Raw genomic sequence first — 15,021 nt, 5'->3', positions numbered from 1 at the left:
TCTATACCTCATGGGCCAAAACTCAGATAGGTGGCCATTATGTGGTTATAAGGGAGACTTGGACATAAAAGAGGTCCTTTGTTCTAGATGGCGACATATTCCATTAAAATCGGCATTCTGTAACTAAGGTGGAAGAATAGGATGGACATTTGGTGGGGGGCAACCTAAAGTTTTTGCCACATAGAATAATGCCCTTCTTTTTACGTTTGTAGGACTCTGTGCATTCAGGATCCCGACACCGCTATGCTTTTTGAGTTCTTATGTCTGTCTTTCATAGAATTCACAGCCTCTTTTCTTGTTCTCACATGACAAGTGACTGTTGGCCAGGTACCTGCCCCTGAGAGTCCTCAACTTTATCTTCAGATTTTTATTTTAGGTGTTCTAGAAAGCCAGATGATCCAAGCGTGATAAAATTGTGTATAAGATAGAAGTAAGTAACTGCATTGAGGACGTGAGAATTGTCCTTGTGACTAACGGCTGGACATCAAGATCTCTATATTGACTATGCAGGAGACTTTTGTTTATTCAATTTCTGGCTCTTGACTATTTCCTAGATAATCATTTTTTATATCTAAAAGATAATGATTCTATTTAAAATGTATAACATGACAATTTCATTACCACATTGAGAAGCATGAAAAGTAATCCAGTTAGTATTCATATTTAAAAAAAGTGTTTTTTTACGGTTGCCTTATCCAAATAATGATCCAAACAGGATCTACATGTTGTATTTGCTTGCTACATCCCTTCTTTTGATCTCTGTTTCCTTTTTTCTCTTTTTAATTTATTTGTTGAAGAATGTCGTTGTTGCCCTGCAGAATTTCACATTCTAGGTTTGGCTGACTAAATTCCCCTGGTCTTATTAAAACCCAGTTTCTCTGTCCCTTGTATTTTCTGTACCATTTAGCTAGATCTAGAGGCTTGATTAGACTCAGATTTGTTTGTTTTTTTTTTCTTTTTGGTAAGAATACTTCATAGGTGATGCTGTGTATGATCTATTGCATTACATCAAGAAGATTAATCAGTGAGTTTAGATGTTGTTGGTATCCATCTATTAGGAAGCTCCCATCGCTGTTTCACTCAAAGGCTATACAGACGTTTAATGATCATTAACTAAATCCATGGTTTTATGGGGGTTTTTAAAATGGTGATACTCTATCATTTTATCTTCATTTATGAGCTAGAATTTTTCTGTAAAGAGAAACTTTCCCTCTATTATTTAGTTACCCTGAGGTTGTGGTGCCAAGGTGGGATAAATGCTTGATTCTGTCCCATTATTTACTAGTTTTGGTAATAATGTCTTGGTTCCCTTAAGTATTAGTTTTCTTTTTCTGCTGTAACAAGTGATCACAAATATATGGGTTTCATACAACACAGATTTATTGTCTTGCACTCCTGGAGGCCAAAGTCTGGAATGGCTCTCACTAGGTTTATATGAAGGTATTGGTGGGGCTGTATTCCTTCTGGAGGCTTTAGGAGAGGTCTTTTTCCTTACCTTGTCCAGCTTTTGGCTTGCGTTCTTTGGCTCGTGGCCCCCACTTCCGTCTTCATAGCCAGCAGCATAGTATCTTCACATTACTATTTGACTCTGACTCTTCTGCCTTCTTTTTCCACAGTTAAGGACCCTTGTGAGTACATTGGGACCACCCAGATAATCCAGGATAGTCTCCTTATTTCAGGGTCATTTGATTAGCAACCTTAATTCCATCTGCTCCCCTAATTCTCCTTTGCTGTGTATCCTAACATATTCACAGGTTCTGAGGATTAGAATGTGGATATCTTTGGGAGACCAAAGACTAGTTGACTAGTGAAGCTTTTAAAAAAATATTTTTTGAGTATCATAACTAACTCACTTGGATGTGTTTTATTACATTGCAATTAATTATTCTCTTTCATGCTCAGATTGTTTACTATTTGGCCAAGTGGATGCCCTTTCAGGTTGGCTCCTAAATCTGTTTGATGGGACTTCATTTGTCTTCGATAGCTTCCTTGGCTTATGGTATATAGGGCCTAGGTAATTTGAGATTGTCAGATAAGTAAACCCGAAATGTATATGTGATTTAACTTTGCACATCAATCCAAAATATTTTCCCTCTTTCTATTATTTTCCTCCCTCTTCTTCAAGTAGAGGGTAAGATTCAGCGTATGTTTGCCTTTGGTTTACTATCAGTTATTACCGTTTATCGAGTATGGGGTCTAAGACTGTGATCAAGTGGTGGTATTTTTAGGTTGACTTCATTTCTCTGGGGCCTCACTCACTTAATGATTATTGTTATTCTGTGGAGATAATTTAATTTTTTTATTATGTATATCTAGAGTTTAGGTTGTTAGAGTAGATTTCCTAAGCTTTAGTAAAACATATAAAAGCAGATCTTTATTTAAAAAAATCTATTTATGCCCTCATGTTGAGTAAAACAGAAGAAACTAATGTACTGTAGTTAAAGCTGTTCAGAACCATCTATAAATACTTTATATATATCATGCAGGCTCTTTTGGGTTGCAAGGAATAGGATCCCATCAGGCTATATTTTGTGATGAGGGTTTATTGTATGTGATCTTGGGAAGTACAGAAGCCCAGGAAACTCTTCATTTACTTCTTGGAAAAGTGGAATGTTCTTCTGAATGTCATAGCTGTGGCTCATCTTCCCTCTTTGTATCTCCACTCCTGATGTTTCTACTACTATGGCTGTATACCTCCCTTTGATTACCTCATGGTTGCTTACAAATAGCTTCTGTACCATTTACTCCCTTGTCCTTTTCTGTGGGTCACAGACGCCCTGAAAAAGAACCTGAATGGGTTGGGTCATCACTGGCCAACATAGAGTGTCCTCGGGTAGTTCCTGTGTAAGTCACGTCAGAGGTTGTCTGGCCTGTAGACTATTATCTCTGACCCAGCTGTTGATCCCTGGTCTAATCAGTGGGGGCCAAGAATGTAGGGTCTCAGGATACAACCTTGGAAATCTGTGAGGAATTGCATTGGTCAAATTGCCAGGATCCTTCCACTCTTGAGTGTGGCAGGCCACCAAAGTGTCTAGTATAGGCTTGTTCTTCAAAACAGCAGATTACTTCTGTCTTTCTTAAGGGTAAGGACAAGGAGACCATAAATCCCAGAGGGTTAGTTTGAAGAGTGGAATTTGCTTGTTGAATGATCTCTTACAACCCATTTTTTTTTTTTTTTAAAGATTTTATTTATTTATTTGACAGAGAAAGACACAGCGAGAGAGGGAACACAAGCAGGGGGGAGTGGGAGAGGGAGAAGCAGGCTCCCTGCCGAACAGGGAGCCCGATGCGGGACTCGATCCAGGGACTCCAGGATCATGACCTGAGCTGAAGGCAGTCACTCAACCAACTGAGCCACCCAGGCGCCCTCTTACAACCCATTTTTTCCCCCTAAGGATAAACTAATCTAGTCATGTGATTTGAAGAGAACCATTTGGTTAAATGAAATATTTGGAATTTTCAGGAGAGTGGGCAAAAATATTTCCCATGATCGATCAAAAAACTCAATTATGATTATGAAGCGGGAATATTATTTTGAGCAGCAACTTGTATGTGTGGTATATTTTGAACAGACTGCCTATTTTTGTTTTTATGTTGTTGTATTTTACTAATTTTTTTTTTTTTTTTTTTTGCCTTTGTAGGAATTCCATATAAACAACTGACTGTTGGTGTCCCCAAGGAGATTTTCCAAAATGAGAAGCGGGTGGCATTGTCTCCTGCTGGGGTTCAGGCCTTGGTCAAGCAGGGTTTCAGTGTTGTCGTGGAATCAGGTGCTGGTGAAGCTTCCAAGTTTTCTGATGATCACTACAGAGCAGCAGGTGCCCAGATCCAAGGGGTGAAGGAAGTGCTGGCTTCTGATTTGGTGGTCAAAGTAATTATTCCTTTCCCCCCTCATTTATGGCATGCCGACGTTTAAAAAACTTTTCATAGGAAAATTAAACTGTTGTTATGTCTCTTCATATTTTCAAACAATGTCTTTCCTCAGAGAAATGCTTGTATGTTGTGAATATTCTTCATATTCCAATAGAACTTTTATCAGGCAATGTGATCCATGTTTATCCATGAGGGGAGAAAGTGATCTTCCTTTTTACGTTTGTCATATGGAAATTCCCTTCTTTTTGGCTAGGGAGAATTTGCACTTCCTGGTTCATATATATCCAAAATACCTACAGGTGAGTATTCAAGTGCTACTAGAATAGAACAAAAGGCATGGAATTCCTCCTGGGACTGAATATACCGTGATCTTCTGATACATAGAAGGAACAGTGATGTAGCTGTGATCTTCTGATACATAGAAGAAAGAGTGATGTATCTGACATAACTGCTATTTCTAGAGAGGGCAGGGCTGCCCTGGAGAAAGCAAGAGGGGCCTGAGTGGAGAGTAGCCTTACCTACTTTAATAAAAGGTCTTAATATACAATAGCAATCTATGTGCTGAAGAACTTTAGATGTAAAATCTGAAGCAAAAAAAATCATATAGAGAAAGGAAGAGATTGCATCACAAGTCTAGCAGAGATAATTACTAGAGGGGAGCATTAACTTAAATCCTAAGCATTCTGCAACCAAGACAAGGAAGGAAATAGGGCTTGTAGAAGCTTGATCATTAGCCTGAAAGAAGCTCCTTTCTTTTTCAGGAAATACCAGCTTTGTGTGTGTGTGTGTGTGTGTTTGTATATTAATTTCTAAGGTGAATCAATCACATAATTGCCTTTTTTTTTTTTGCATAAACTCTACTGAATAAGTTGGGTAGGGTTTTAGTGATTTTTGCAGAAGACAAAATTTTTTGCTATAGATGTTAATAGTAAAATTTATGGTATGTAGGTAAGTTGTAATTCAACTCAAGCTTTTAGAGCGTTCAGGTTTACAGATACTTGGTGATATAACTTAGTATAGTAAAAGAGCTTAGGTACAAAAATAAGTATAATCCATTCCAATATATGCTCTAGGGATCAAAAACTTTTGAGATGTCCCGCAGTAAAGGGTTGGTAGGGTACACATAAGTTTTGGAAATGCTTTGTGTTCCTATTAGAGATTCACAGTGTATATGAGCACGTTAAAAGCACTGAGAAATCCTACAATATAGAAACTTATATAACTTTACACTTGCATTAATAAACTGCTTGGCTCTGGGACCTAATTTCTGAGTCAAGCCTGTTAATATCTTGAGCAACTAGGGATCCAGAAAACACATTGAGGGAGACATCCTATTGACTTAAATCACTCAGATGCCAACAGTTTCAGCTGAGATTTGATAGGGGCCAGTAGAATTAATTCAAAGTTGTCCTCTAATTTTTACTAAATCTATATTATAGATTCTCACTGAGGAAAAATAGACCTTGCCAGAGAATCTTATTATAAAATCACATGAATCACCAGAGCAGCAACTGACATGGGAGTAACAAATAAAGTGTCTCATAGGTAAATTGAGATGAAATGCTGTGGAATGAAAATATTGACCCAGTGTTTGTGTTTCTGTTTCCTTTTAAAACATAAGTCCCTGAGCTATTGTTTTCTGGGCTTACTTGCCTAAGAGCGCTATTGCGAAATAAGAGCTAATGAAAGGATACATGTTAATTGAAGATTGATTTTTAAACTTGGATATAAACCACATTTTAAAAGCCAGCCAGTGAATCTGCTTACCTGAATGCCTGCAGGAACTTAGGAAAAGCTGGTGATAGTAAAGCCATGTTCCGAGCCTTAAAGACATTGAAGTCGTTAAGGTCCCTGAAAATGGCTGTAAGAAATTAAAATAACATCGCTTCTTGGCCTTTTGGCTAAGATCAAGTGAAATTAAAAAACAAAACAAAAGCCACATTTTAAAATGTGGGATTAAAAAAAAATTGGCTTCGAAATGTGGACATTTGAAACTTTCAAACCTATGGTGTGTGCGTTCATTGACTTATTTGATACTTCTTCCTGGAACAAAATTATATTATAGCTTTTTACTTAAGCCCAATTCAGCAAGCCTACTAGTTTGAATTGTGCTCATCTAGAAATATTCGGCTGGAATTTTAAGGTGACATAGATCTATACATATGACAATGGAGAGTTTAGGTTAAAATGTTCTTAACTTTTTGCCACTCCAAATGTTTGTGCTTGCCAAAATTTGCAAGAATTGAATCTTTGAACACACAACACAAACTGCCTGCCCGTTTATTCTAATATCTCTTAATCTTACCAGAATAAGAGCTCAGATATGTAAATAATGTACTCAGAACAGTTTGTAGGTCATTAATCAGGGGACAGATGGCAAAGATCTTTGTGTTCCTTGCCTTGTTTAGGAATTTAGTCAGAAATTTATTGCTGAAAGATTACTTCTGGAGTGTTATTTCAATCATTGCATATTATTTAAATTGTCCGGTTTACTTAAAAATATGATTAAGATATTTACATTTTTAATCAGTGACGTGACTTTTTTTCCTCAGGTGCGAGCCCCCATGGTTAATCCAACTTTAGGTGTTCATGAAGCCGACCTTTTAAAGACATCGGGAACACTGATTAGCTTTATTTACCCAGCCCAAAATCCAGACTTGCTAAATAAACTTTCTAAAAGAAAAACGACAGTTTTGGCAATGGACCAGGTTCCAAGAGTCACAATTGCTCAGGGATATGATGCGCTAAGCTCCATGGCCAACATTGCTGGGTATGTTGATTCTTTTCCATTTGAGTTGAACAAAAGCACAGCGGTACTCTAGAAACATGCTCATTATAGCTCTTCTCTCTTACAGGGATTTTACTCGTAATATTGTTGGAGATTGCAGCTTTTTGAGAGTTTGCTTATTTTTTTATTTTATTTTATTTTTTAAAGATTTTATATATTTACTTGACAGAGAGAGAGAGAGCACAGGTAGGCAGAGCAGCAGGCAGAGGGAGAGGGAGAAGCAGGCCCCCTGCTGAGCAGGGACCCCCCCCCCTTCCCCGCAATGCGGGGCTTGATTCCAGGACCCCGGGATCATGAACTGAGCCGAAGGCAGATGCTTAACCAATTGAGCCACACAGGCGCCCCGAGAGTTTGCTTATTTTTTAAGGCTCATTTTATTATTTCACAGTTATAGGAAATGACTCTTCATATTGCAGTCTGCTTTATATCCTTTTTTAGTCTTCATAGGTAGAAGCCTTATTTCCTTTCACTAGAGCAAATGATTGTGAAATTATTTGTATGAGGAATAGACTCTCTTCTGTATATGTGTGGATATATGTGTATATATGTATATATTAGGTTGAAATGGCTGTTTTTTTCAAGTTTTATTGAGATATGACTGACTTATAACATTGTATAAGTTTAAGGTATAAACAATGATTTGATATATCAATATATTGTGAAATGATTATCACAGTGAGTTTAGTTAACATAAATTGCTGTTTTTATAGGTAAAAGATGGTTGGATATTGGCAGTTTCATATGGTTCAACCTAACGTATATATATATTAGCATTTACCATTTTAATTAGGTTTTGCTTAGGTAAATTCATAAAATATTTAATGAATAGGGAAAATGTCTGGACTTGAGGAAGTTTCATCTGGTGTCAAACCCCATATTGCTAACTGAGGGCTAACTATGTCCTCTTATCTTTGCCCGCCACTCACGCATTCCCAGGGTACTGGTTGGAGTGCTTTGTTGAGAGGAGACTAAGGTGCATTCTGCTCAGAAGAATGTGGCTCAGACTGAGTAATCGTGCCTGCCCTGGGAAGGGGTGGGAGTAGCTGTATGAGTGCAGCGTATTGCCGACTCTGCCTAGAGAGTGGGAGAAATCTGAAAATAGATGATGCTTATGAAATCAACTCCTCTAAGAGACTAGTTGAATTAGATTTTAAGCATGAAAACCATTGGTAGTGACAATTTGCTAGTATGAATGGGGCACCAACAGATGAAAATGGTTAAATAGTGCTTGAAAGAGAGCCTAACTTGAATAAAGCCTTTTACGTCCTGACACATGAACTGAAGGTTTTCTTAGGTTTTATATCTTAGGTGTAGCATATCAAATAGGCCAATAGAGCAAATGGATTCTACTTTGGGTTTCAACTGTTCGTTTTTGATAGAAAAGCAGAAAACAAAATGGACAAGTTAAAAACACATTTTGTTATCCTTACTATAATATGGCAAATGGTTGATTTGGAAGACATTTTTTTGTGATATTTTTCTATAAAAGATGTACAATATAATCTTTTAAGAGTGTTGTTGATTTTGTCTTGTGAAATGCATATATATGAAAGGTTATCAAAGTCAGTGGCTCTAGATCAATGGTTTTTAACTGTAGAATCTTTTGAGCAAATGAAATATTATGAGGCAATATAAACAAATCCAGTAAGAGCAGAGTGGCCTTGCTTGAATCGAGGGATGGAGGGGTGTCCAGAAACATGTTTATTCTCTACCCTACCTGGAATGGCCCCAGAGCTGGCTGAAATTTGAACCTTTGGGGATCCATGGGGCACAATTTAAAGAATTACTGTATTATGTCCTGAGCTGATATATGCAAAGGGCATAGAGGTGAATCTTCAAGTATGCTTATCCACACAGTATGTGATAAATCATTATCTAACTCAGACACATAACCATGGTACAGTGAAGACATGCTCCTTCCAGTTCATTGATGTTCATTCTGAGCTTTTTTGCTCTCATCAAAAAAAGGGCAAACTGTTATCACTTTTTCCCACCGTCAGCGTTTTCTTATACATTTCCTGTGTGATCCATCTCATTTTTGTTATTTTTTCAGTATAGCAACTGAATCTTTTAAAATATTCCAGTTTCTTACAGTGGCATTTGAATCTTTATTATGTTTGCTTTTTGAAAATTTCTATCACTTTGATACAGAAGTAAGACTAACAACATAATCTCTAAAATATTGTTTTCTTGCTGTAATATGATTTAACTTAAAGTAATAGTGGTTACCATTTTATGCTTTTGCATCCATTATTGTATCAAATATTATTTTATAAAAAATAGGATCAGGGAAAGATTTTATTGTCAGCTAGCAGGTGGATCTTATTACATAGTTGCATTATAATTTTAATTATATGTATGTTATCAAGTGAGAATGTGCAGAAGTGCCTTTTAGGTATAAAATGATCTGAAAATCAACTTAGTCTAATATGTTAAAAATATCCTAGTAAAGGGCGCCTGGGTGGCTCAGTCGGTTAAGCGACTGCCTTCGGCTCAGGTCATGATCCCAGGGTCCTGGGATCGAGTCCTGCATCGGGCTCCCTGCTCTGCGGGGAGCCTGCTTCTCCCTCTCCCACTCCCCCTGCTTGTGTTCCCTCTCTCGCTGTGTCTCTCTCTGTCAAATAAATAAATAAAATCTCTAAAAAAAAAATATCCTAGTAAGGAAAGATGGTATATTTTACTAGTTTTTGTTGCACAGAGTGTTTCTTTGGCCAGAAACACTAATATTTAGCAAGCATTTTTTGTCGCAGGCTTTGTGCTAAGGGCTTTACCTGCATTATTTCATTTAATCCTTGTAACAACACTAAGAGACAGATGCTCTTTTTGCCCCCACTCTATAGATGAGGAAACCAAGCATTAGAGAATTTAGAAAATTACCCAAGGTCACAAAGCTAGTTAGTGGTAGAATTGGGACCTGTGCTGAGGGCACTCTGCCTCAAAGTCCCATGCTTTCAACCACTGGTGGTCAAAGGAATTGTTTTTCTGAGGTTGGAATTTTATTATGTACAAGTATATAGCTACATCTAATTTCTTTTTCATTTTGAGGTTTTTCCCTGTTATATAAATACTACATCATTATCTAAGAACATTTGGACAGTAGAGTGAAGTAAAACAGAAAGTTTGAAGTATCTGTAATTCCAGCACCCAAGGAAAACCATTGTTAGCATTTTTTTACCCCAACTGATCTTGTGCAATATTTGTTGTGAAGAGGTCAGGGAGCGTCCTGGGTAAGAGTGTGCTTCTGGAGGCAGGATGCCAGGGTTAGGCTTCTGGTTCTGCCATTTGCGAGCCGAGTGACTAGCAAGTCTCTGCATCTCTCTGTCTCTGTTTACTCATCTACAAAATGAAGGTAATAACTGTACCTTTCCACAGGATTGTTATGGAGGTTAAAGGAGTAGGTTTACATGAGACACTAAGAACGGTTTTTGACACGTAGTGGGTACTACAAAATGTTAGCGATTATTCTTTGACTATTAAAGAAAGTTTAATTGGTGGGGGGGTGGGTGGGAAGATGAGTTAGCCTCTTGATGGGTATTAAGGAGGGCACGTTCTGCATGGAGCACTGGGTGTTATACGCAAACAATGAATCATGGAACACTACTCAAAAACTAATGATGTGATGTATGGTGATTAACATAACATAATAATAAAAAAAGTTCAGTTGGCGACTTAGGATAATATATGAGTCTAAGATCTTTCATTTTATGGAAATATTTATTTATTTTTTCAGTTATAAAGCTGTTGTACTAGCATCAAATCATTTCGGACGGTTTTTCACTGGTCAGATCACAGCTGCTGGAAAAGTTCCTCCAGCTAAGGTAGGTAAAACTTTTAATGTTTCTTCATATTATGAGTTGATTAAAAGTGAGGGTATGTGTAGTACTAAAATATAGTTATTTTAGAAGTTTTGTTCTGTGTTGACTTCACATTGATAACCCTGTGCATGTACAGATACACGGTGGAGCCTCGAGGCTGTTTACAATTGCTTGACAAACAAGAATTTTGACGTTTCTGGAAGTTCTAGTTTTTTTCTGTTTTTGACTTACTAACTTGAATTCTTAAAGGGGTTTTGGATAACTCATTCGGGGTAGTGTGTTTATTACTAATTTTTAAAAAAGCTTCAAGATACCATTCAGTAAGTTCTCGATTTCCCAGTGTTGTGACACTTGGTTCATAGGAAAGATGGTCTTAGTTCAGCAAATTCTCGATTTCCCAGTTGTGACATTTCACTCATAGAAAAGATTGTCTTAGGTTTTTGACTTTTTTTCAAAAATGGGTTAGGAGGAGGGGGGAGGGAAGGGAGGTGGCATAATCTGGGTACTTCGCAGAAGGAGAGCGTGTGGCTTCCTTAATCTAGACTGAAGACAGAGGAGCAGTTGAGCAGTGGGGATGGTTAGGTGAAAGAATAGATTACATTGTAACCCTTCAACACTGCATCCACTAAATGATGATATAAGCACATCGTCTGGGTAGAGGAAATAGGACTGAAGAGTATGTCTGTAGGTACAGGTTTCCTTGGTGCTTCCTGCTCTTAAGTACTTTGTTATACAAACTGAGAACTCATATGACATCAATCTCCTAGAAAAAATGAAAAAAAAAAAAAAAGATACTGGCAGCTTTGAGGAATCTAGTGATATACTGCCTTAAGAACAGGCCAGGTGAAGAAAATGGCACGTGGTTTAAGTGGAAACCAGAATACATAACAAGGAAATTTAGCAAAAACAACAGCAATGTGATATGTGAAGTGATTGCCTTTTTTTTTTTTTTTTTTGAGTTTATTTATTTATTTAAATCATCTCTACAGCCAACGTGGGGCTTGAACTCATGACCCGGAGACCAAGAGTCACATGCTCTTCCTAACTGAGCCAGCCAGGCGCCCCTGAAGTGATTCTGTTTGACTTCTTTGTCAGGATCATAAGAATAGGTCTGGCACTCATGGTGGCCAGAAGTTGAATGCTGTTTTTAAACTGGCTGAATGCTTTGATGCACTAACCAACTACTCAGTTTTGGTTAGACTCTTTCCTGAAGTATGTGGAAACTGAGAGGAAAGCTGTGAATATATTAGAGATTAAAAAATGAAACAAGGGGTGCCTGGGTGGCTCAGTCAGTTAAGCATCTGTCCTCGGCTCAGGTCATGATCCCAGGGTCCTGGGATTGAGCTCTGTGTTGGGCTCCCTGCTCAGTGGGGAGCCTGCTTCTCCCTCTGCTCTCCCTCTCTCTCTCAAACAAATAAATAAATAAAATCTTTAAAAAAAATACAATAAAAAGTGAAACAAAAGACAAGAGGCTTAAAGAGAGGAGAATCAGGCAGCCTTTAGAAGGTAGAAAAGAGACTGTCTTTACTGAGAATTTATTTTATTATGTTATGTTAATCACCATACATTACATCGTTAGTTTTTTACTGAGAATTTAAATTGCAGTTTACAGGACTGTGGTCATGTGTTAGAAATAGTTTTCTGGTATTGAAGAATTAGACACTAGGGGGGCTTATCAGTGTAGATTGAATAATATTTTATTTGGGTTTCCTGTAAATATGGAGGGTTCTTGTCTAGAATGAGCTAACAGTCCATCATTTGATGGTTTACCATATGTCAGGCACTGTTCTGGGAGCTGTGGAATCCAGGAAACAAGATCCCTGCCACATGAAACTTACACTCTAGTAGGGACCACAGTGAGGTGATAAATACACAATGAATTATATAATTTTAAACATAAAAGAAATGATGTGATAGTGAGTCAGAGGGGCAAGCTGCTTTTGCTAGGGTGATGGGAAGGCTCCTTTGACATTTGAGCTTAGACCTAAAGGATGGCGAGAAAGGAACCAGGTATTTAGGATTTCAGGCAAAGGGCACAGCATCTATGAAGCATTGAGATGGAAAAGAAAAGTATAAAGAAGGCTATTGGTCTGGAGTGTGGTGAACAAGGTGGAGAGGGATTTGAGTTGGTGGAAGGGTAGGTGGGGGCTGGATGATACTGGGCTTGCTCAGATTCTCTTACAGATGAGGGAAATGCCTGATTCAGGATTGTTTTGGAAAAACCCACTTTTGCTTCTGTGTCTCTACTTTCACATAGAACACTTCTGACACTTTTGCTCATCAAATGTGTGGGGGTTTCTCCACACCAAGCAACTCTGTGACACCAGCAGGGTGCCCTATAACTTAATTCTAATACCGTCTCCCTAGAGATAGTGTGAGATCCACAGGTTAAGGGCTCAGTCCCCCAAGATGCCCTCATCTCCCTTTGCGCGCCAACTGCCAGTCTAGTTGTTACCCGTTTTTCTGACAGATAGACTATAAATCATTCAGAGATTCCCATGACCCCCTCCCTGGGTTCAGTTAATTTGCTAGAACTGCTCACGGAACTCAGGAAAATAGTTTCCTTACCGTTTACCAGTTTGTTATAGAAAGATATGATAATGGATATAGATGAACTTCCAGATGGAAGAGATGCCTGAGGCAAGGTATCTGGGAAGGGGCATGGAGCTCCCATGCCCTCCTTGGACACACCTCTCTCCTTGCACCTCCATGTGTTCACCAGCCTGGAAGCTCTTCAAACCCTGTACTTTTGGGGTTTTAAAAGGAAGTTTCATCACATGGACATCACTGATCACTAACTCCTTTTCCAGCCCTTCTTTCTCTGGAGAATGGGAGGTGGGGCTGAAAATTCTCAGCAGCTATCCACAGACTTTCTGGTGATCAGCTGCCATCCAGGAGCCTACCAAGAGTCAATTTGTTAGAACAAAAGATACTGCTATCACCCTTGAAATTCCAAGGGATTTAGAAACTCTGTGTCATGAACTGGGGTCATAGACCAGGTATTAGGGCAAAAAATGTTCCTAGTGCTCTTCTCACTTAGGAAATTACAAGGGTTCTAGGAGTTCTGTGTCAGGAACTGGGGACAGAGACTAATAATAATATATATATATATATATATATATATATATTTACTGTTATCTCATGAGGATTTAAAAAAATCGTCTGGAAGTTCTGTGGGAGAATGGTTAGTAGGGGGAAGAGTGAAGGCAAGATTTGTTCGGAATTGATTGCAGAAATAGTGCCCTGGGAAGGGAGTGGCAATAGAGATGTGGAGAAGGGGATGGATTTGGGAGATCTTTGAGGGTTGACACCAAGAGTACTTGCTAATGGATTGGAGGTGGAAACGTGTGCGAAGAGAAGCCTCAAGATGACCTTCCTGTTTTGGCTTGAACAGTTGTGTGCACAATGAGTGCCCTTAAAGGAAATGGGGAGGCTAAGCGAAGGAACAGGTTAAATGACAGGAAATCAAGAAAATCCCTTTTTTTCTTAAGATTTTATTTATTTATTTATTCAGAGTGTGAGCGAGGAGAGGGACAGAGGGAGAGAGAATCTCAAGCAGACTCCGTGCTGAGTGTGGAGCCCGACACAGGGCTCGATCTCATGACCGTGAGATCGTGACCTGGGCCAAAATCAAGAGTCAGAGACTTGACCGACTGAGCCAACCAGGAGCCCCGGAGATAAAGAACATTCCTAAAGGTCATTCCTTTCCCACGGCTTTTCCCTGTTTCTTGAGTTTATGTCTGTGGTGTGCCAATTAGCAGTCAGTGCTTTGGATTCCATCATTTAATATAACTGCCATCTGGGAAGGTGTTTTTTTTTTTTAAGATTTTATTTATTTATTTAATTGACACAGAGAGAGAGTGTCAGAGGGAACACAAGCAGGGGGAGTGGGAGAGGGAGAAGCAAGCTTCTGGCCGAGCAGGGACCCCGATGCAGGGCTCAATCCCAGGACCCTGGGATCATGACCCGAGCCAAAGGGAGTTGCTTAAGGAACTGAGCCACCTAGGCACCCCTGGGAAGGTTTTTTGACTGCTTTACTGCAGATATTAAGTAGCTTGCTTAAGGTCACCCAGAGCCAGGACTGGTAGTCGAGTCAGGACTTGACTGTGACCCTTAATTTCTGTGTCTTTTTCTTCACCCCATGCTGCCCAGAAAGAGTAAATTGCTGTTGTAAGATCTACATAGCTTTATTATTGTGTGATTATGTCTTTTAAATGATGGGTTTTTTTGTTGTTGTTGTTATTTCTTGGGTCAGGATAACTTGGTTCTAGTCCTGTGATTTTTACTTATTTTTATTTCACATTTTCTCTTTTTGTTGCTTTTTAAAAAAGGTTTTATTTATTTGAGAGAGAGCGAGCGAGCAAGAAAGAACACAAGCAGGGAAGAGAGGGAGAAGCAGACTCCCTGCTGAGCGGGGCGCAGACTCAGGGCTTGATCCCAGGACTCCAGGATCATGGCCTGAGCCGAAGGCAGACGCTTAACCAACTGAGCCACCCACGTGCCCCTTATTTCACATTTTCCTAGTGTGGAGTGGGGTGGGTGCCT

At 38.9% G+C, this 15,021-nt stretch overlaps 1 protein-coding gene and 1 non-coding gene across 5 annotated transcripts in view; both read left to right on the top strand.

Annotated features, from left to right (window-relative positions):
* The window catches only part of NNT (nicotinamide nucleotide transhydrogenase), a 92,336-nt gene that overhangs the window by 6,286 nt on the left and 71,029 nt on the right, over positions 1 to 15,021 (top strand). For all 4 annotated transcript variants that reach the window (XM_045903693.3, XM_045903675.3, XM_045903665.3 and 1 more), the window contains exons 3-5: positions 3,642 to 3,871; positions 6,426 to 6,643; positions 10,392 to 10,479. In XM_045903693.3, the coding sequence (XP_045759649.1) occupies positions 3,642 to 3,871; positions 6,426 to 6,643; positions 10,392 to 10,479 (536 nt within the window). The remainder of the gene's footprint in view (positions 1 to 3,641; positions 3,872 to 6,425; positions 6,644 to 10,391; positions 10,480 to 15,021) is intronic.
* LOC123836787 (small nucleolar RNA SNORA33) lies at positions 5,617 to 5,742 on the top strand. The gene has a single exon (XR_006789065.1). It is a non-coding gene; the product is annotated as a small nucleolar RNA SNORA33 (small nucleolar RNA).

This window comes from Mirounga angustirostris, unplaced genomic scaffold, assembly GCF_029215605.1.
Source record: "Mirounga angustirostris isolate CCGP_5_RB_7025 unplaced genomic scaffold, mMirAng1.0.hap1 SCAF_7, whole genome shotgun sequence".
Classification (NCBI taxonomy): Eukaryota; Metazoa; Chordata; class Mammalia; order Carnivora; family Phocidae; genus Mirounga; species Mirounga angustirostris.
This window is presented reverse-complemented; position numbering and strand designations above follow the sequence as displayed.